The 22,186-nt window shown below is 44.2% G+C and overlaps 1 protein-coding gene across 4 annotated transcripts in view; it reads right to left on the reverse strand.

Moving 5' to 3' along the window:
* LOC137380364 (cadherin-related family member 4-like) overlaps positions 1-22,186 on the reverse strand; it is a 177,448-nt gene that overhangs the window by 34,475 nt on the left and 120,787 nt on the right. Inside the window, exons 14-18 of one of the 4 annotated variants that reach the window (XM_068052291.1) lie at positions 21,508-21,649; positions 19,777-20,003; positions 10,225-10,364; positions 4,631-4,693; positions 433-526 (exon numbers count right to left, since the gene is read on the reverse strand). In XM_068052291.1, the coding sequence (XP_067908392.1) occupies positions 433-526; positions 4,631-4,693; positions 10,225-10,364; positions 19,777-20,003; positions 21,508-21,649 (666 nt within the window). Of the gene's footprint in view, positions 1-432; positions 527-4,630; positions 4,694-10,224; positions 10,365-19,776; positions 20,004-21,502; positions 21,650-22,186 lie in introns of all 4 variants that reach the window. The other 3 variants (XM_068052293.1, XM_068052294.1, XM_068052295.1) reach the window with 3 other exon arrangements.

The raw sequence follows: 22,186 nt of genomic DNA on the forward strand, positions 1-22,186 counted from the left end.
TGCAGAATTAGCTGTGGCCCTAGCCAAGGTAGCAACTCATCACACCTCCTTCGACAGCACCTTCCAAACCTGTGACCTTTTCCATCGAGAAGGGCAAGGGCAGCAGATGCATGGAAACACCACCAACTGCAAGTTCCCCTCCAAGCCACACACCATCCTGATTTGAAACTATATCGCCGTTCCTTCACTGTCGCTGGGTCAAAATCCTGGAAATTCCCCCCTAACAGCACTGTGGGTGTACCCGGACAAGATGGACTGCAGCGGTTCAAGAAGGCAGCTCACCACCACCTTTTCAAGGGCAGCCATGGATGGGCAACAAATACTGGCCTTGCCAGCGATGCCCACATCCCATGAAGCAATGAAAAAAAAACACTCACACCACACACACACGCACACACATTGTTTCAGAGATCCCTCTAACCCTCTGCTCACCTGACTGAGGGGGCTTTTTGATACCATCTGCTTCTTCTCCCCAGTGAAATCCCCAGTTTTATTTCTTTTCTGTGCTTCAGCTTCAGGCAGTGATCTACATTGAAAAAGAAAAATACAACAGTTACTGAGTGAAAAGGTAAAATGCATCTTCCTAACTCTGTCCTCTGAGCTTTTGGATCAATCACATGGCTTCTTGAAATTATTTCCTTGTGAGGAGAGCTGGAGATGACTCAAAGAGCAGTGCGTTCAGACTACAATTCCGTCATGGCTTCCTTTGACCTCCCTGGTTAGCCCGATCATTTCATTTCCTTTCTCCGAGTTGAGCTTCCCAGTTGTGCTTCAATCTACTAAAAATCTCTCAGTCCCTTTAATCTTCATCCTTAGTTGTGTCAACACCATTCACTCAGTCCGGCTGTGACCCACTTCTCTGTCCTTTGTGCAGCACCAATCACTGGTCTGCATTACATTTTATCTGCCCTTATTTTACAGCTCATGTTGTTTCTCCTGAGCTGTGTGCTTTGGGCAGTTTGCATCGGGTTTCTGAATCGAGGTGATTAATGTAAATTAGAATCAGAGAGGCCCAGTACCTATCAGTGTGGCATGTACACTCACAGGCCTGAAATGGATATAGTTAATACAACAACAACTACCTATATTTATATAGCACCTTTAACATAATAAAACGTCCCAAGACACTTCACAGGAACATTATAAAATGAAGTGTGACACCGACCACACGAGGAGATATTCGGTCAAAAGCTTGGTCATAGAGGTAGGTTTAAAGGAGTGTTTTAAATGAGGAAAGTGAGGTACAGAGCCGGAGACGTGAAGGGAGGGAATTCCAGAGATTAAGGCGTTGGCAACTTTAGGCACAGCCATCATTGGTGGAGTGATTAAAATGGGGTTGCTCAAGAGGCCTGAATTAGAGGAGCGCAGATATCTCGAAGCGTTGTGTGGCTGGAGGAGATTAAAGAGATAAGAAGGGTTGAGGCCATGGAGGATTTGAAAACAAGAATGAGAATTTTAAAATCAAGATGCTGCTTGACTGAGAGTCAATGTAGGTCAGCGAGCACAGGGGTTATCAGTGAACAGGACTTGGTGCGAGTTAAGACATGGGCAACAGAGTTTTAGATGACCTCAAGTTTACACAGGGTAGAATGTGGGAGACCAGCCAGGAGTGTGTTGGAATAGTCAAGTCTGAAGGTAACAAAGGCATGAATGAGGGTTTCAGCAGCTGATGAGCTGAGAGAGGTGAAGTTGGGCGATGTAAAGGAGGTGGGAAGAGGCAGTCTTAGTGATGGTGCAGATATGACGTCAGAAGCTCATCTCGGGGTCAAAATGGCACCAAGATTGCAAACAGACTGGTTTAATCTCAGACTGTTGCCCGGGAGTTGGATGGAGTCGGTAGCTAAGGAACGGAGTTCGCAACGGGGACTGAAAAAAATGGCTACAGTCTTCCCAATATTTAATTGGAAGAAATTTCCACTCATCCAGTACTGGGTTTCAGATAACCAGTCTGATAATTTAGCAACAATGGAGGAGTCGAGAGAGGTGGTGGTGAGGTAGATCTGGGTGTCGTCAACATAAATGTGAAAACTAATGCTGTGCTTTCACATGATGTCACCAAAGTGCAGCATGTAGATGAGAAATAAGAGGGGGCCAAGGATCGATCCTTGGACGAATCAGAGGTCATGGTGTGGGAGTGGGAAGAGAAGACATTGCAAGTGATACTTTGAATACCAGGTGAGAGCAGTCCCACTCAGCTGGACGACAGTGGAGAGTGTTGGAGGAGGATGGTGTGGTCAACCGTGTCAAAGTCTGTAGATACGGTGAGAAGGACAAGGAGGGATAGTTTATCTTGGCACAGTTATGTAGGATGTCATTTGTGACTTCGATAAGGGCCGTTTCTATACAGTGACAGGGGCATAAACATGATTGGAGGGAATCAAAATGGAGTTGTGGGAAAAATGGGCATGGATTTGGGAGGTGACATCATGTTCAAGGACTTTGAAGAGGGCAGGGAGGTTGGCGATGGGGCGGTAGTTTGCAAGGGAGGTGGGATCAAGGCAGTTTGTTTGAGGAGAGGGTGATGATGGCAGATTTAAAAGGAGAGCGGGGCAACACCTGAAGAGAGAGAACCACTAATGATATCAGCTAACATGGCGACAAGGAGGGGAAGTTGGGTGATCAGCAGTTTAGTGGGAATTGGATCGAAGGAAAAGGAGGTGGGCCTCACAGTCAAAATGAGTTCAGAAAGTGCATGAGGAGAGATAGGAGAGAAACTAGAGAAAGATGAGGGTTCAGGGCTCAGGCAGGGGGGAAACTTTAGAGGAAGTTTGGTCAGGTGGACTAGTGGAAGGGAGGGATATGGCAAAGCAGCTGAACATTCGGTCTTAATCTTCGTGACAAAATCCATGAGCTCCTCACATTTGTCGGAGGTCAGGGTGCAGGAGGCAGGAGAGAGAGGTTTAAGAAGATGGTTTGTAGTGGAGAAGGGAAACTGGGGGTTATCTTTGCATTCAGGGATGATCGTGGAATAGTGAGCAGCTTTGACAGGCGAAATCTGTGCCCATCTTTCTCAGAGCTCCATGTTTGATACCCTCCAATCATATTTCTGCCCTGTCACAGTACTGAAATGACTCTTATCAAAGTGACTTTGACAGAGATAAACTATTCCTCCTCGTCCTTCTTGCCCTGTCTGCAGCCTTTGACACATTTGACCACATCCTCCTCCAATATCTCTCCATTGTCATCCAGCAGGGTGGGACTGCTCTCACCTGGTTCCATTCTTATCCATCCAGTTGTAGCCAGGGAATCACCTGCAATGGCTTCACTTCCCATTCATACACCTTTACCTCTGGTGTCCCCCAAGGATCTATCCTTGCCCCTCCTAGTCCTCATCTAAATACTGCCTCTGAGTGACATCATCCAAAAACACAATGTCAGGTTCTACATGTACGTCAATGCTACCTAGATCTACCTCATCACCAACCCTCGCCATTCCTCCACCATCTCTGGTTTCTCACACAGTTTGTATGACATCTAGTCCCAGATGAGCAGAAATTTCCTTCAATTAAACGTTGGGACGACCAAACCCATTGTCTTCAGTCCCCATCACAAACTCCGTCCTCCAGCCACTGACTTCATTGCTCTCCTTGGAAAATATCTGAGGTGAACCAGACTGTTTACAGCCTTAATATGGTACTTAACTCAGAGCTGAAATTCTAACCCCATATCCTCTCCATCACCAAGACCACCTATTTTCACCTCCATAACATTGCCCATTTCCACCCCTGTATCATCTCATCTACTGTTGCAACACTTTGTTACCTCGTGAATTAAACTATTCCAATGCTCTCCAGGCCCATTTCCCATATTGCACCATCTTAAAACTTGAGATCATCTAAAATTCTACTGTCCGTAACCCAGCTCGCACCAAGTCCTGTTCACCCGTTCACTGACCTATACTGGCTCCCAGTCAAGCAACACCTCAATCTTAAAATTCTCAACTTCGTTTTCAAATCCTTCCATGGCCTTACTCCTCCCTATCTCTGTAACTTCCTTCAGCCCTACAACCCTCTGAATATTGGTTGCCATCCACTGCCTAGGCCCTAAGCTCTGGAATTCCCTCCCTAAACCTCCCCACTGTGCTTTCTTCCTTTAAGATACTCCTTAAAACCTACCTCTTTGACTTCTGGTTGCCTATCCTGAATCTCCTTATGTGGCTCGGTATCAAATGTTATCTGATCTTGTTCCTGTGAGCACCTTTACTACATTAAAGGTGCTATATAAATGCAAGTTGTTGTTTTTGGGTAACAGGCAGAGTTACATAGATATGGAGGTGCAGGGGCTTAATTAGCATCCTACCATAATTTGAGCAAGAAAACTGGCGGAACCCAAGCAAACAGTGGTAATGCCCTTTTTCAACTGTTCGGCCTGTTTTTCTGAGTTACAGGAGACCAGTGGAACCTCTGTGGAATATCAGGGTTTGGATAACACGCATTTTCACAGAAATAGAGAAACAGGTGGTTACATAACATGGCTGTCTTCCCATTGCTGTCTAACCAGTGTCATTATGGAACTGTATGAAATCTGGCATGTTGAGAAGAGACGTAGGCGAGGTAAGGGACATCTCAGTCACGATCACTTGTGTTTATTGACATGTATTCTACCCTGTGGATGTGGTTTGATTTCCTACCTGTCCTCCAGCAGGCGCTGAGATATCTCATTCTGCAGGAAGGCTGGTTTAGAACAAGAGGTCCTGCAAAGATTTACAGATCAATAACTCACCAGGAAAGTAAATAAAAGGACATAAAACACATAACTCTAATATATTGGGCATGCCCTTCAGTGCAGCACACATCTCAACTACATACTGCCATCTTCTAAACCTCTCTAAACAAATCTTATCTTCTGGGCTTCTTGCAGAATCAGTAATGGACGGGGCTCACAACACAACCAGCGAGCAGTTCAGATTGTCCATTACCACTCCCTTTGGCCTTGCACCATGAAACCTTATGTCATTTAATCTCTCCTGTCCTCTACCTCATCACCGACCTTCCCTTTTGCTCTTGTTCCCCCCTTCCCCTTGCTTAAAACCTGTTACATTTTTAAATTTTCCCAGTTCTGATGAAAGGTCACAGACCTGAAATGCTAACTCTGTTTTTATCTCTCTCCACAGACACAGCTGCCAGACCTGCTGAGTATTTCCAGCACTTCCTGGGGATGGGGTAGCTGTTGAACAGGCAGATACCGAGTGCAGAGAGTCTGTGAGGAAGGTTAGACAGTTGACAGGACAAAGTTGCAGCCAGTATGATGGGTTGAAGTGTGTCTATTTTAACGCAAGAAGTGTCAGGAATAAGGGTGATGAACTTACAGCATGGATCAGTACTTGGAGCTACAATGCTGTGGCCATTACGGAGACGTAGATATCACAGGGGCAGGAATGGATGTTGGATGTTCCGGGGTTTAGATGTTTCAAAAGGAATAGGGAGGGAGGGAAAAGAGATGGGGGAGTAGCATTGCTAATCAGGGATAGTATCACAGCTGCAGAAAGGGAGGTCGTCGAGGAGTGTTTGTCTACCGAGTCATTATGGGTGGAAGTCAGAAACAGGAAAGGAGCAGTCACTATGGGCAGCACAGTGGCGCAGTGGTTAGCACCGCAGCCTCACAGCTCCAGGGACCCGGGTTCGATTCTGGGTACTGCCTGTGCAGAGTTTGCAAGTTCTCCCTGTGTCTGCGTGGGTTTCCTCCGGGTGCTCCGGTTTCCTCCCACATGCCAAAGACTTGCAGGTGATAGGTAAATTGGCCGTTGTAAATTGCCCCTAGTGTAGGGAGGTGATAGGGAATATGGGATTACTGTAGGGTTAGTATAAATGGGTGGTTGTTGGTCGGCACAGACTCGGTGGGCCGAAGGGCCTGTTTCAGTGCTATATCTCTAAACTAAACTAAACTAAACTTTGTTGGGAGTTTTCTATAGACCCCCCAATAGCAACAGAGACACGGAGGAACAGATTGGGAGGCAGATTTTGGAAAGGTGCAGAAGTAACAGGGTTGTTGTCATGGGTGACTTCAACTTCCCTAATATTGATTGGAACCTCCTTAGTGCAAATAGTTTGGATGGAGCAGTGTTTGTCAGGTGTGTCCAGGAAGGTTTCCTGACTCAATATGTAGATAGGCCGACTAGAGGGGAGGCTATGTTGGACTTGGTGCTTGGCAACGAACCAGGCCAGGTGGCAGATCTCTCGGTGGGAGAGCATTTCAGTGATAGTGATCACAACTCCCTGACCTTTACTATAGTCATGGAGAGGGACAGGAGCAGACGGGATGGGAAAATATTTAATTGGGGGAGGGGGAATTACAATGCTATTAGGCAGGAACTGGGGAGCATAAATTGGGAACAGATGTTCTCAGGGAAACGCACGAGAGAAATGTTGAGGTTGTTTAGGGAGCACTTGCTGCGACTGCTGGATGGGTTTGTCCCGATGAGGCAGGGAAGGGATGGTAGGGTGAAGGAACCTTGGATGACAAGAGATGTGGAACAGCTAGTCAAGAGGAAGAAGGAAGCTTACTTAAGGTTGAGGAAGCAAGAATCAGACAGGGCTCTAGAGGGTTACAAGGTAGCCAGGAAGGAACTGAAGAATGGACTTAGAAGTGCTAGAATGGGACATGAAAAAGTATTGGCGGGTAGGATTAAGGAAAATCCCAAGGCATTCTACACTTATGTGAGGAACAAGAGGATGGCCAGTGTGAGGGTAGGGCTGATCAGGGATAGTGGAGGGAACTTGTGCCTGGAGTCGGAGGAGGTCCTAAATGAATACTTTGCTTCAGTATTCACTAGTGAGAGGGACCTGGTCGTCTGTGAGGACAGCGTGGAACAGGCTGATATGCTCGAACAGGTTGATGTTAAGAGGGAGGATGTGCTGGAAATTTTGAATGATATGAGGACAGATAAGTCCCCGGGGCCAGACGGGATATACCCAAGGATATTACGGGAAGCGAGGGAAGAGATTGCTGCGCCTTTGGCGATGATCTTTGCGTCCTCACTGTCCACTGGAGTAGTACCGGATGATTGGAGGGTGGCAAATGTTGTTCCCTTGTTCAAGAAAGGGAATAGGGATAACCCTGGGAATTATAGACCAGTCAGTCTTGCGTCGGTAGTGGGCAAATTATTGGAGAGGATTCTGAGAGACAGGATTTATGATTATTTGGAAAAGCATGGTTTGATCAGAGACAGTCAGCTTGGCTTTGTGAGGGGCAGGTCATGCCTCACAAGCCTTATTGAATTCTTTGAAGATGTGACAAAACATGTTGATGAAGGAAGAGCAGTGGCTGTGGTGTCTATGGATTTTAGCAAGGCGTTTGATAAGGTTCCCCATGGTAGGCTCATTCAGAAAGTGAGGAGGCATGGGATACAGGGAAATTTGGCTGCCTGGATACAGAATTGGCTGGCCCATAGAAGACAGAGGGTGGTAGTCGATGAAAAGTATTCAGCATGGAGCTCGGTGACCAGTGGTGTTCCGCAGGGATCTGTTCTGGGACCTCTGCTCTTTGTGATTTTTATAAATGACTTGGATGAGGAAGTGGAAGGCTGGGTTAGCAAGTTTGCCGATGACACGAAGGTTGCTGGAGTTGTGGATAGTGTGGAAGGCTGTTGTAGGTTGCAACGGGATATTGACAGGATGCAGAGCTGGGCTGAGAAGTGGCAGATGGAGTTCAACCTGGAAAAGTGTGAAGTGATTCATTTTGGAAGGTCGAATTTGAATGCAGAATACAGGCTTAAAGACAGGATTCTTGGTAGTGTGGAGGAACAGAGGGATCTTGGGGTCCATGTCCATAGATCGCTCAAAGTTTCCACCCAAGTTGATAGGGTTGTTAAGAAGGCGTATGGTGTGTTGGCTTTCATTAACAGGGGGATTGAGTTTAAGAGCCGCGAGGTTATGCTGCAGCTCTATAAGGCCCTGGTTCGACCACATCTGGAATATTGTGTTCAGTTCTGGTCGCCTCATTATAGGAAGGATGTGGAAGCTTTAGAGAGGGTGCAGAGGAGATTTACCAGGATGCTGCCTGGACTGGAGGGCATGTCTTACGAAGAAAGATTGAGGGAGCTAGGGCTTTTCTCATTGGAGCGAAGAAGGATGAGAGGTGACTTGATAGAGGGGTACAAGATGATGAGAGGCATAGATAGAGTGGATAGCCAGAGACTTTTTCCCAGGGTGGAAAGGGCTATCACCAGGGGGCATAATTTTAAGGTGATTGGAGGAAGGTTTCGGGGAGATGTCAGAGGTAGGTTCTTTACACAGAGAGTGGTGGGTGTGTGGAATGCACTGCCAGCGGTGGTAGTAGAAGCAGATACATTAGGGGCATTTAAGCAACTCTTGGACAGGTACATGGACGATAGTAGAATGAAGGGTAGGTAGTTAGTTTGATCTTAGAGTAGGTTAAAGGTTCGGCACAACATCGTGGGCCGAAGGGCCTGTACTGTGCTGTACTATTCTATGTTCCTGTTTTTATTTCAGATTTCCAGCATCCGCAGTATCTTAATTTTATTTTAGTGATTAATTCCCTGCCACTGCTCTTCCACGAATTCCCATCTTGAAGAAGTTCTGCTCTTCTCTCTGACGGGATTTCTGCTGGTCTCTTTTACCTTGCTCACCTTCGTTTCTTTCTATTTGCCTTCTCGTGTTTGATCAGGTATCCAAAAAAAACTCACTTTTGGAGCCACATTTCCTTCCTCAGCAACTGTCTCCAGCTACAATTCATTCCACCTGGATTCCAACTAAAATTCCACCCTTCATGTTTCGGATCCAACCATGATTATCGATATCTCCTAGACATTCGACGATCCTCACACCGCTGTTCTCACCACATCCTGAGACTCATGCTCAATGACATGCACCACCACATGCACAGTCTCAACCTCTCTCTTCAGCAGCAACAACTCAAAGGTCTCCGGTTCAGTTTCATCTTTTGCTTCATCCGGCGCTTTAACAAACAGCTTTTTTTCTTCCTTTCAGGTGTGAAGGATCGCCAGCTTCAACTACTCATGGGTACCAACACCCCTCTGGATCCTTCTTCCCTTTCCCTTCCTTCTGATCCCAGCCCTTCTTCAAATCTCACTTCTTGCCTTGCATTCACAATACCTACGACCTTCCCCTCTCTGATGCTGAATGATCTGTCCTTAGCAAAGACCTCAACCTCATCCCCTTACACCCCCACCTCAATGAATTTTGAGCTTGGCATGATGCTGATCTCTTTTTCTGTCACCTTCACCTCCACGCCCACATCTTTGGCCAGGAGTCTTCCACCCACACAGCAGACCCTTTTACCTGTCTCCAGTATTCTCCCTCCCTCTGCCCTCTTACCCTCTCTCTCGATCTTTTCATTGAGAACTGCTGACCTGACATTGAATGTCTCGATTTCTCTTCTCCCCTCACTCACTGTAACCTATCTCCCTTTGAACTTGCGGCACTCTGTTTTCTCAGGTCCAACACTAACATTGACATCAACCTTGTTGACTGGCATACTGACTTCTACCTAGTAGAGGCTGAACGCCAACTCTCTGACACTTCCTCATACCGCCACCTGAACCATGACCTCACCACCGAACATCTAGCTATCATTTCTGGGACTACCACTGACCTTATCTCCTCTATAGATCCTCCTTCCACGGCCTCCAATCCTGAACAACCTGCTTCTACTTCCTTCCTGAGATTCACAATCAGGACTGTCTTGGTAGATCCATCCTCTCAGCATGTTCGTGCCCATAGAACTAATTTCTTCCTATCTTGATTCTATTTTTTGTTGCCTTGTCCAGTCTCTTCCCACCTACATCTGTGACTCTTCCAACACGCTTCGCCACTTCAACAGTTTCCTGTTTCCTGGCACTAAATGTCTCCTTTTCACTATGGACAGCCAATCTCTCTACACCTCCATCCCCCACGAGGACAACCTGAGGGCTTTGTTCTTGACCAAACGCCCAACCAGACCCTGTCCACCTTCCTCCACCTGGTTGAACTGGGGCACCCGTTACATTGTTGTTCGTGTGGTCTTCCTGTATGCAAAGCAGTTATCATGGAGTCATTGAACCATTACAGCACAGAAGGCGGCATTAGTTGTCTATGTAACAGCAGTGACTGCATTTCAACAAGCAACCCTGTGGACTTACACTGCTTTGGGAAATTACAATCAGGCTAATGCTGAATAAAGATTAACTCTGTGGGCCTTGGCTCTTTTTCTACAAAAATGATGACCTTCCCCCTCCCTGCACCCAGTGAGTGAGGGTTACCTCACCTTGAGAGACAGTTCCACAGCAGTAATGCAAAAGCTGCAACAGCCAATGCTGAGGCCAATGTCAGGACCACCACAAACCAGGCCTCAGGCTTCCAGTATTTATCTAGCACAGTCACTACTTTGTTGACCGGAGTTCTTGTCTACAAAACAAAGTGCAGAGAATACAAACGACAGTAATTACAAATGGGAGGCTGTGATTATATTTAGGTAGCACGAACAGACAAGATGGACACAAAGCATGGCCAGTTCAAGGAAGTGTTTATTTATGTCATGATGTCATTGCGTAGTTGTTTCCCCTTTCAAAAAGAAAGCGTTTTTCTCTACAATGAACGATATTTACAAATCAAGTTTACAAAGTCTCTCTGATCTTACCGGTTTTGGTGTACAGTCAGGTTTTCGGCTGTTTGGTTTAGGTTCAGAAAGTTGAGAAGGTCATGTTTCTTTCTCAAAAATTGGTACTTCAGACACTGAAATCTGAATGGTTCAAACTCTGACATGAGCTTGTGATCAAGTAGATCATGCTCATGTTTTGATTCGTTCCTTGCCAGAGGTCATGTGATCCACATGGACACTTTGAAATGGTCGAGTCAACCATGACCATGATTGCAAAGGAGTTTTAGGCGGCTTGTTTCTGCAGTTTTGGCAGATAGTACATTTGCTAACCAATGACTCTAGGTCACTGACTAGATCAGACCAATAAACAAAACCTCTTGCTATGGATCTCATACTGACTATTCCTGTGTATTCAATATGGAGTTCTGCCAGAATTCTATCTCTCAAAGAACTAGGTACCACCACTCTATGAAACCACTGAATGCAGCCCTGTTCACATGACAACTCATTGCGACAATTATGGAACGGTTCCAGTTCCTCGTCTGTTCAATGTCCATTCAATGTATGTTCATGGACTCTTTAAAACACAGCACAGTGGCGCAGTGGTTAGCACCGCAGCCTCACAGCTCCAGTGACCCCGGTTCAATTCTGGGTACTGCTTGTGTGGAGTTTGCAAGTTCTCCCTGTGTCTGCGTGGGTTTCCGCCGGGTGCTCCGGTTTCCTCCCACAGCCAAAGACTTGCAGGTTGATAGGTAAATTGGCCATTATAAATTGCCCCTAGGGTAGGTAGCTGGTAGGAGAATGGTGGGGATGTGATAGAGAATATGGGGTTAATGTAGGATTAGTATAAATGGGTGGTTGTTGGTCGGCACAGACCCGGTGAGCCGAAGGGCCTGTTTCAGTGCTGTATCTCTAAATTAAAATTTAAAAAATTAAATTAACACCGAGTCTTTGAGTTTCAGTTGCAATTTCAATTGCAGTGAATGGAAAGTTATCAGCTACCACTCCTATTGTGAAGATTGCACCTTCACAGACTACTTCTGAGTCCTCATGCAGCAAATGCCACAGTGCATCAGTGATAGCATTCTCTTTTGAACGGCAATATTCGATGCTGTATTCGTACTGTGAGACTACATACAGCCCCTGCTGCATCCTTGACGCTGCCAGCATTGCTATTGCTGACTTTGGTCCCAGATGAGCTATGAAGGGTTTAGTATCTGTTACTAGTGTAAAGTTTGCACCCAACAAAAAACGGTGAAATTTTTTTATTCCAAAGATGATTTCAAGCATTTCCTTTTCTACCTGTGTGTAGTTGCATTTACTCTTGGTCAGGGTACATGACGCAAATACAATGGACTTCTCTTGACCATCATCAATGACTTGACTGATCACTACTCCAACTCCATAGTTTGAAGCATCACATGTTCACGATTTGTGACGAATGAACGTGTATTGCTTCAATGGTCAAGCTTCTCTTACATGTATCATAAGCATCTTGTTGTGCTTTAGACCATTCCCATTTCACATCTTTCTTCAATGATTCATGTAATGGGACAAATACCATTGTAAGCTCAGGCAGAAAGCACAAGTAGTATTGGATCATGCTAGAAAAGATCCAAGCTTAGACACATCTTTTGGCTTTGGGGCATTGATTAAAGCCTCTTTCACCGGCTGTAGTCCTTTATCATTGGTTTTAAGCCAAGTTACATTATATATTGCACTAAAACACACTTCCTCCTTTTCAACTTCACATTGAGATCATTGATCCTTTTTAACACTTCATCTAACCACTTGAAGATTCTCCTCCTCTGTTGCGGTCGTGATCAACACATCATCCTGATTACACAAACAATATGGCACTCCATGCAAAATCTTATCCATTGCAACTTGGAAGATTTTTGGATAAGACTTCACACCATAGAGCAGCTTCATGTTGGAGTATAACCCCATGTGTGTGTTTATCATGAGATACTGCTGCCTCTCTCCATCCTCATTGAGCTGTGCATAAGCATGGGACAAATCCAGCTTTGTGAATAGCTTGGATCCCACTAACTGCATACAAATCTTGACAGGTTGATGGTGGATACTGCTCATCATCATTAGCCTGGTTGATTGTGACTTTGTAGTCCCTGCATAGTCTGATGGTTTTGTCTGATTTGGGCATGACTACAATTGAGGTTGTCCCTCAATGCAGTCATTTTTCACTAGTCCACCATTCCTCTCTAGCTTCTTTAGCTCCTCTTCAACCTGGGCTTTGTGAGCATAAGGAACCGGCCTTATCTTGCAACATACTGGTTATGCATCAGGCCTAATTTGGACGTGCACATTATACCTTCACACCTATCCTTGAAAATGTTCCTCTAACTATTCAACAGCTGATCAAGATTTTTGGTCATCCCAACTTGGAAAACATGCTTTCAGTCCAACCTCAGTTTGCGAAGCCAGTCTTTGCCCAGTAACATTGGTTTGTTGACATATCTCGCGACAACAATGGGTAACTTGAGGGACCTGCCCTTATGTTGGACATTGCACTCCATTTGCCCTCATATTTCTAACACCTCACCAAAGTAGATTTTCAACTGAAATGTGCTCTCAGTTAGAGGTATGTCACTGAATTTACTCTCATACGTGTTTCTACTCATAATGGAGCAATCTGCAGCTGTATTGATGCACATGTTGGTGGACTGTCGATTTACCAACACCTCTGTACACAGTCTCTGTCATTTGAGTGTTTGCTAGTGGCATAAATACTGTACAGCCCTACCTCCTCTTCGGTTAGGCACTCTGAATTCACTTCACGATTGTGAACTTCATCCTTGTGACATCACTGCTTTCCATTACCACTGGAATGTGTTCCCTTTCCTGCTTTGGCCTTCGCTCTGCAAGCAGTTGCACTATGGCCTTTCTTTTGGCATTTCTGTACTGACATGCTCGTCCTTCCAGCAATAAGACACTAAACCGCTTTCATCAGCAATCTTCTGACTAGGTCTCTCCAATTTAAGCTTGGCAGAAGCCTTCTGACAGTGGACAGAAGCTGTACTCGTCACTGGCATAGGAAGAAATTCCCAAACATTCCTTGATGCCATCTCCATAGAAAGAGCAATCTTACACGCTAGCTCAAATGTAAGATTTTGTCTGTTTCGTAACTTCAATTGGATTCTTCCATCCACCATTCAACACATAAATCTGTCTTGAAATGTACAGTCTAAGAATGTGCCAAAGTTGCAATGTAGTGATAAATACTTCAGTGCCACAATATACTCACCAACTGGTTCATTACTTTCTAAATTTGTAGCTTCCTGCTATCTCTAGTGACTTAGGATTGAAATGTTCCTCCAACTTGGTGATAATTGTTTTAAATGGCACATCTCTTGCCTTGTTGGGAGCAAGAAGGTTTGTTAGTATGTCATATACCTCTGGGCCAATTTCTGTGAACAAAATTACTTTCGTGCGCTCAAGAATTGCCTTATTCTGAATCTTGACCTCTTCACTTTCTCCTTCAAGTTCAAACATGTTATTAACTCTGAAAAACACGTCTATTCTTTTAATATACGAACTAAATAATTCTCAAGCCCTTTCATATGTTCCTAGCTTTCTGATGTATCCCATGGACACAGCCATATTGACCTGTTTGTAAATACACAGTAACCCAGTAAATACTTTGCTGCAGCTGTCCATAACAGTGATACCCAAAACCAGTCTAGTCGGTAATTGAAAATATTCTCCTACCCAAATGAACACTTTGAAACCCATCCACACTAGGACCCTGCGGCATCCCAGTCAACCGAGCAAACTGCTTGAGGCTCAGGCTTCACGCAAACCAGCCAAAATCTCCACCATCTGAGCAGGTAGGTCATCAGAAGCTGGCTGAATGAGTTCACTGCAGTCCCTGATGCTGTTGGCTGTCTATATTGACAGACCTTAATCTCATCCTCATCACCATTTTTTGGGTGGCACTAACTGGGGGCACCAAGCATGGCCAGTTCAAGGAAGTGTTTATTTATGTCATGATGCTATAATGTCATCACATCATTAGCATATTTAGCGAATACAATACAGATGCCACCTATATCGCTTGGCTGAGATCAGCCTGCAGTATTCAATGGTTTGATTGATCTTGATTTCATTACATTAGTCTGGTCACTGATCAATGTTCATTGTGCTTGATTGCTTAAGCCTAGAATTGAAGAAACTGAAACTAGAGGCTTGAAGGTTCTAGTAAACACAAAAAGTGACCTGAAAGACATTGTACTGAAATCTTGTAAGTGCTGAGATATTTTAAAGTACTGTAAATAACCCTGTTGTTGGTTTAGAATTAGTGTCTTATCTGCATTGCTCTGAGATTAATCAGATATATAAAAAATCCAACAGAACCTGTAAAAGCATAACAAAAAATAACTACGAGGATGATTGAGCAAAATTTAATTTTATCAGCTCCAAAACCATTTCTTTCATCATCAGCAAATCTTCCCTTTTGCAGGGAGCGATGGATTTCAGGGTTCAAGATATATTTACTCGCTATGGGGATGGACAGTCCAGATATAGCAGTGATCTGCAAGAAATCAATATTTGTACATTGTCTTGGAATAGAAGGCCAGCATTATTCAAGCAGCTCACAGAAAATACGTCTACGTTTGATACCGTGGTAAGTGCTCTTGAAAAAGACTTTGGGCCAAAGAAAAGTGTGATGATCGAATGATACACATTCCACCAGAGATCCCAGGGACATGGTGAGTTCATTAAACAATATGTGACAGCACTGCAACAATTGGCAGCTATATGAAAAGTTGGCACACTAACCAATGAACTAATTTGTGACCAATTAATTGAAAAGACTTCAATTCCAATAATTAGGGAACATTTTCTCATGGAAGATGATGATTTAACCTTGGAAAAAGCCATAACCCTAGCAGTCCAAATCAAATCTGCCATGTTAGATTTGAAAAGGTTACTTACACATGCACCCTTAAACTCAGGGTTGCAGACACACTTTGCCCAACCATCTTCAGTGCCAGGGTTACAGACATGGAGACCTCAGCAATCTCATCCAAAATGTGTCCCATCATGGTCAGTTACCTTCAAAACTGTGCCCAAATTGTGGAAATGTTCATCGAGTTACAACACCATGACCAGCTCGAGGGAAAAAGTGCAACTCTTGCTTGAAGTGGAATCATTTTGCAAATATGTGCAGGTCGTTGAAGAAAAAGTCTTCATTGGTTTGACACGTGGGGGAGTCTCTTCCCGAGAGTATGATACAACATGTACATACCATCACAAAAAGTAAAGCACCAGGTCATTTTAAGGAGTGCTCAGTTGAGATGCCAGCATCTCAGTCACTTCTTATCAAAGTTGGCGCGAAAGTATCTATTTTGAGTGACAAACTCTATCATCAGTATTTTTTACAATTCTCATCTCACTCCTGTGATAGACACTCTTCAAGCTTATGACAACATTGTCATTCCACTCTCGGGGTTGATCACAGTTCCAGTACACTACAAAAATGTCACCCTAGACAGATTCTCTTTCTGTGTAGCTAAAGGCTGAAGCCTTATGGAGTTAAACCTTTTCAATAGGTTTGGATTCAAACTTGAACATCCCACCGGAGCACACATTAACGGGATTGATAATGCAGATTATACATGCCAGTACCCTTCTTTATTTGCTGGATTTGGGGAGATCAAAGGGTACTGTCATGCTCCTCAAATTGACATATCAATTCAACCAGTTTCACAAAATTTGAGACAGTTGCCATTTGCAATCCGTGAAGTGTCACAGGAGCTGAAATGAATAGAAGCAGACGGTATCGTTGAATTGATTCATCGACATGGATATCAAATCTAGTCATTGCACAACAAAAAATGGTGAACTTAGACTATGCTTTGACCTTAAGGCAGTCAACAAAGTTCTCATACCAGACAAGTATCCAGTTCCTACAATCCAAGAACTGTCAGCATCATTTTATGACTCCACAGCCTTCAGAAAGCTTGATATGCGATGGAGCTATTTTCAGATACCTCTAGAAGAACAAAGCCAATATCTTACAGCTTTTGTTACTCATGAAGGTGTGTTTCAGTACCGCAGAATGCCATATGGACTAATTTCAGCACCTAGCGCTTTCCAGAAGATAGTTTCTTCAGTGTTGTCAGATGTTGAGGGGATGCTCAACCTACTTGATGACGTCGTTGTCCACGGATGGGACAAAGCTGAACATGGTCAATGATTATCAGCAGTGCTCACTTGACTCACAAAACACAATTTGACACTCAAAGACAAATGCACATTCGCAGCACCCGAGATTGACTTTCTAGGTTACAGACTGACAGCAGCTGGAGTAAAGCCTACACTCAACAACGTCAAAGCCCTTCTTGTGCTTCCAACACCATCTAACGTGAAAGAGTTGGCACCGTTCCTCGGTACTACCAACTTTTGCCATTATGTTCCTAAGTACGCAGAGATTGCAGAGCCTTTTCAGAAGCTACTGCATAAAGATGCTAAATGGGAATGGACACAGAAAACAGTGTTTGAAACGTTAAAAGCGAAGATAGCATCTCCAGAAGTCCTCGCGCATTTCAGCCCACATGCGGAAACATACGTTAAAACAGATGAATTGGGAACTGCATTTGGAGCTGTACTCTCACAGTCCATTGACGAAAGCAAATGTTAAATAGCTTATGCATCACGCCCATTGTCAGAAATTGAAGGTAAATACTCTACTGGAGAGCAGGAAGCATTAGCCTGTATCTATGCATGTGGACGTTGGCACATGTATCTCCACACCGATCACGAAATGTGGACTACATTATTAGCTACATCAGGATCAGGTCATTGACCTCTATGCAGCTACAGATGGTCAGATCATCTTCATCAGTATAACTTCGAGGTTGAGTATCTTGCAGGTTTACGCAACCGAGTAGCTGATATACTTAGCTGTAATACTGTCATGGACAGTGTTAGCGATAGAAAAGTATAGTTTGACAAATGTACAGGCACAAGGGAACCACAATTTAAAGTTGGAGATTGGGTTTGAAAAAACGGCCAAATCGTGACCACAACCCTTGCTTCATCAGTATCATGTCCAAAGCAGATCAAGCAGTTGATAAGTACCAATGCTTATCTGTTGGATGACAACACCAAGTGGAATGCATGATGTTTGATAGACAGCAGACCAGGATATTTTGAGGATAGTGGTTATGAGGATATATCTCCTTTTCCCAGGAGTGATGTTAATCATCTGCCTCATCAGCTGATCAAACAGATCCACAACCTCAAATTCATAAATCTAATTTCAGACCTTAGAGACCTTCCCATCTCAAAGACTATTTCTGTACTTAAAGAAAACAGACAAGATGGACATGAAGAAATGACTTGATATATATATGTTTGATGTTTAGAATGCTTTCATTAAAAATAATGTCTTTAGTCAAAAGGGAGAAAATGTAATGTTCAATGGTTTGGTTGATCTGGGTTTGATTGGATTAGTCTGTTCACTGATCAGTGTTCACTGTGCTTGATTGCTTAAGCCTAGAATTGATAAAACTGAAACTAGAGACTGGAAGGTTCTAGTAAAGACAAGAGTGTGCTGAAAGACATTGTACTGAAATCTTGTAAGTGCTAATATGTTGTAAAATACTGTATATAAACCTGTTGTTGGTTTAGAATTAGTGTCTTATCTGCATTGCTCTGAGATAAATCAGATATATAAAATATCCAATTAACCCAGCTGTTATGACCATGGTGGCAGCAACGCACTGTCAATTCAGTCCCATCACTCCACAGATCGCAGCATATTATTAAGCTTTCACACCCAATCAGAAACTGCCAAATTAAACACTCTAGTAATCCCTGGAATAAAACAGACCGAACCAGGTGTATTTAGACAACAACAAATTAACTACTTATTAAAAAAAACTAAATCTGAAACACTATTAAGATACACCTATGTCTAAAGACCTCATAACTTATTATTTTAACCTAACTCCCGCATTCACACACATACATTCAAAAGTAACAGTAGTCCGGTTTTAAAAAGTGGAGTTTTTAAAAATTAGCTGTCTCTTAAGAATAAATAAAGTAAGTAAGTTTTTGTAGGTTACGTTTCTGATGGATACAGTCTTCTAATGTGGAAATAATCAAAGTTCACTCGAAGTCTTCATCCGAATTTGATAAAAATAGTCCTTCGGAAGATAGGCATTCAACTCTTAGGCTGCAGCATGCATTAGACAATCTTTTGAACAATGAGCACAGCAATACAAATAATTTCTTGAAAAAGAAGGTTTTTCTTCTTTACTTAGGGAATTAACGTGGCTTGTAGATTCTTGTAGAATTTTCTTTTGAGAGGAAATAGACAGCTTTCTTTCTCTTCAGTTCGCCTCACTGGAAAGTGTCTCAGAACTAACTGGTTTCAACTGATTTCTGCCAGTTCCACACACAGTCAAGTGGACACATTGCACCATGTGACCTCTCTCTCCTATTGTTGCCCAGGGTAACAAAAAATGCAGTTCTGGCCCACTGTGGCTCCAGAATGTTCTCTCCCTTAAAGGTGCACTGTTTTTAACAAAGTCTTAAAGGCACATACACTGTTTTTAATCCAAGGAGAAAAATAATTACAGGTCTGTGACACAGAGAAAATATAACACAACCAGCTCAGAGGGAGCTGCAGATCAATCTGTGTCTTTTCGAGTCGCTGTGACTCAAGACAACAGCAGACAGTGCACCTCCTCATTGGGCCATTGGTCAAATGCAGTTAATATAGAGCACATACACTGGGGGTCAGCTGTTGATAGAAAGTAAAACAATTGGACTGCATCTCATCTGTGGAGCATTTGACTGGGAATTTGTTTTACCTGACCCGACTCCCAGTGTGTGATTCACATCCAGATGCAAGTTTAAGCTACTCTAGGAACATCGGAATTACTGGCAAAGAGAAGAACAAGATCCAACTAGTTCATCTTCCATCACCTTGGTATTCATATGATACAACAATCATGGAACTGTTGATCATTCATTGCAATTGATCTCTATTGATTAGTCTACAACAGACCCAGACATGACAAGAAAATCTCCCAGTAGTGGTGAGCTTTGGGAACCTTAGCCCAAGGTCTCCAGTTCCTCCCCAGCCTGTAACACTGACCACATATGATATTTTGATTATCCATACAGTGTGTAACAGATGATATCTTCTGAAACAAATCTATCTAACCTATGGCCTCCTGCACTTACGGCTGGCGGTGTGGTGGCAGTCAGTGCTGTAGTTGTCCAGGGAATAACGTGGACAATGACAATCACCGTAGTCGTCAGCTGAAGCTTTGAATCAGCGCCGTTATTGTCGGTGACCTGAATTAGGAGTTCAAAGGTCATTGGGTCAAAGATTCCGTCCAAATTATATGAGAAGATGTTTCTGGAGAACAGGGAACTCCCCTGAGAAATGAAGCGGCTGTTTATATTTCCTGGTGGGATAAATAGACTGATTAAATTTTAGTGCCTGATAGTGTCCCAAGCAATAGATGGGGCAAAGCCCTGGGCTTAGCACAATGAAATATCGAATGTCATTTGCAGCAGGAGTGAAGCCACTCCCCAACTCAGGGTGGACATTGGAAGTGGCACAGTGGCACTGGCAGTGAGTGCCACCCGTTGCCACTTGCACACTGTCAGTGGGAAGGCGAAGAAAGCCCCAGGCCAGGGGTTTGACTTTGGAATGGCAGACCTGCACCAACCTCCCTGAGGCACCGGGACGGCGGGAACAGAGGGGAACTGAAGCATCTCCAGTAACAACCCCCCTCCCCCCGCCACCCCCCACCCCCACCCCACCAATCTAAACTCCACTTCCCTAAAGAACAGCATTTCTAAGCTTCCTTCCACCAACTCAGGATGTCCCACAGCCAATGAAGTACTTTGGAAGAATAGTCACTGTTATATTGTTAGTAAACATGGCAGACACTTTTCACACTGCAAGCTCCCACAAGCAGCAAAAATGGCCAGATAATCTCACGTGGATATTAACAGAGACAGGTCACATAGGAGGTGGGAACAGAGTTCCAGATTTCCCTGCACACCACGGAGTTTTAATTTTACAGAATGTGCTTTTTCTCCTTCACAGGTTCCCCACCTGGAAATTAACTTAGCTTCCAGTTGGTTCGGGCGAACTCTGGAGCCGGCTGCAGGAGCCGGTAGGTTTGAACCAAACCCCAGGTAGGAGGTGGGGGCCTGATCCCGAGGGGAGTCCAATCCCTGGACACAGGGTCTTTGTATAAGAGGTGTCTGATGGAGTGGGAGCTTGAGGGGAGGTGGGAGGGAAGCACTTCTGCTGTTCCTGGCCCACAAGCCATGCTGTAAATGCAATTACCATCTCCCCAAAGATATTCTTGCCTTACTTATGCTGCCAGGTTCCCCGAGGTCTGGGAAATCTGGGATAGTCACTGTTAAACCTGCAAAGCAGGTTAAATCAGATGCTGCTAGCCTCATTGGAATATGTGGGAGCAGGTAGACCGCTGCCCACTATCCTGCCTCTGTTACACTTGAAAGTGGGTTTGAGATTTGGAAAATTTTAGTATCTGACCTGAACCAAGTCACTCATTCTTGGGCGTTAAAATTCACTCCTTTGTTTTTAGTGATGTTGGTTGAAGGATAAATATTGGCTCGGACACCAGAGAGAACTCCCCCACCCTTCTTCAAATAATGCCAGGGGATCTTTTACATCTACTTGACAGACCCTTAGATTAATAACTCCTCCAAAAGACAGCACCTCCGACAGTGCAGCACTCCCTCAGTCCTGACTATTACCAACTGAGCCACAGCTGACACCTGACCTCCCCAACCATGCAACTAATCCCAGTGCTCAAATTAATTGCAGCATTGTTCCAGCCCAAAAGAGTTATGCAATATAACTGCAGCATTGTAGCATTGCCAGATGCTTATACTTGTAAAGTCTCAATCTGAATAAACAGACCTTACCACCAACGATTCTGTAGGTGAGAAGCTCAGAGTCCTTGTCAGTACAGGACAGTGTAACGATGGGGATGTTGTCTGCACGTGTAGAGTAGATTGTTTCCTTGTAGTAGGGGGGGATACATACTGGAGGAACATCATTTACATTCTGGAAGGAAAGAGCACAACTGTCAGAACTGTGCTGCCATTCCCACACTGTATCACTAGGGCCTGTGGAAGAGGCATCTTTACCTCCATGGCTAAATGCAATTCCTGGGAAAAGTCCAGGTTTTGTCCCGGTCAGCATGCTAATCTCACCTGGGAGTTGGGGGAGGGGAGGGTGTTCAATGTCAATGCAGCACCTACTGGAATAGGGAAGGAAAAGTCTGATATGGATCCACCTCTCTATCCGGTAACTTCTTGCTGGAAAACCAGGACCCACACATAAGGAATGGCCGAATAGACAAGGTGCTAGGAACAACCAATACTTGTGGAAATGCATCCCAACACTGGGCAAGGCCTTCCAGGGCAAAGAGCAAAACCTTATGTTAAGATCAGGGCTGGCAACTCACCCACTAGCATCCATATCTTTAGCGACAGATATTCACAGGTTTAAGTCCCCGTGTGGAACTCTATCCTGTGCCTCATATTTCTCCTTCTGAAATAATATGTAAACAGAACATAGGAACAGGAGGAGCCATTCAGG

Source organism: Heterodontus francisci, chromosome 19 (assembly GCF_036365525.1).
Source record: "Heterodontus francisci isolate sHetFra1 chromosome 19, sHetFra1.hap1, whole genome shotgun sequence".
In the NCBI taxonomy this organism is placed as follows: Eukaryota; Metazoa; Chordata; class Chondrichthyes; order Heterodontiformes; family Heterodontidae; genus Heterodontus; species Heterodontus francisci.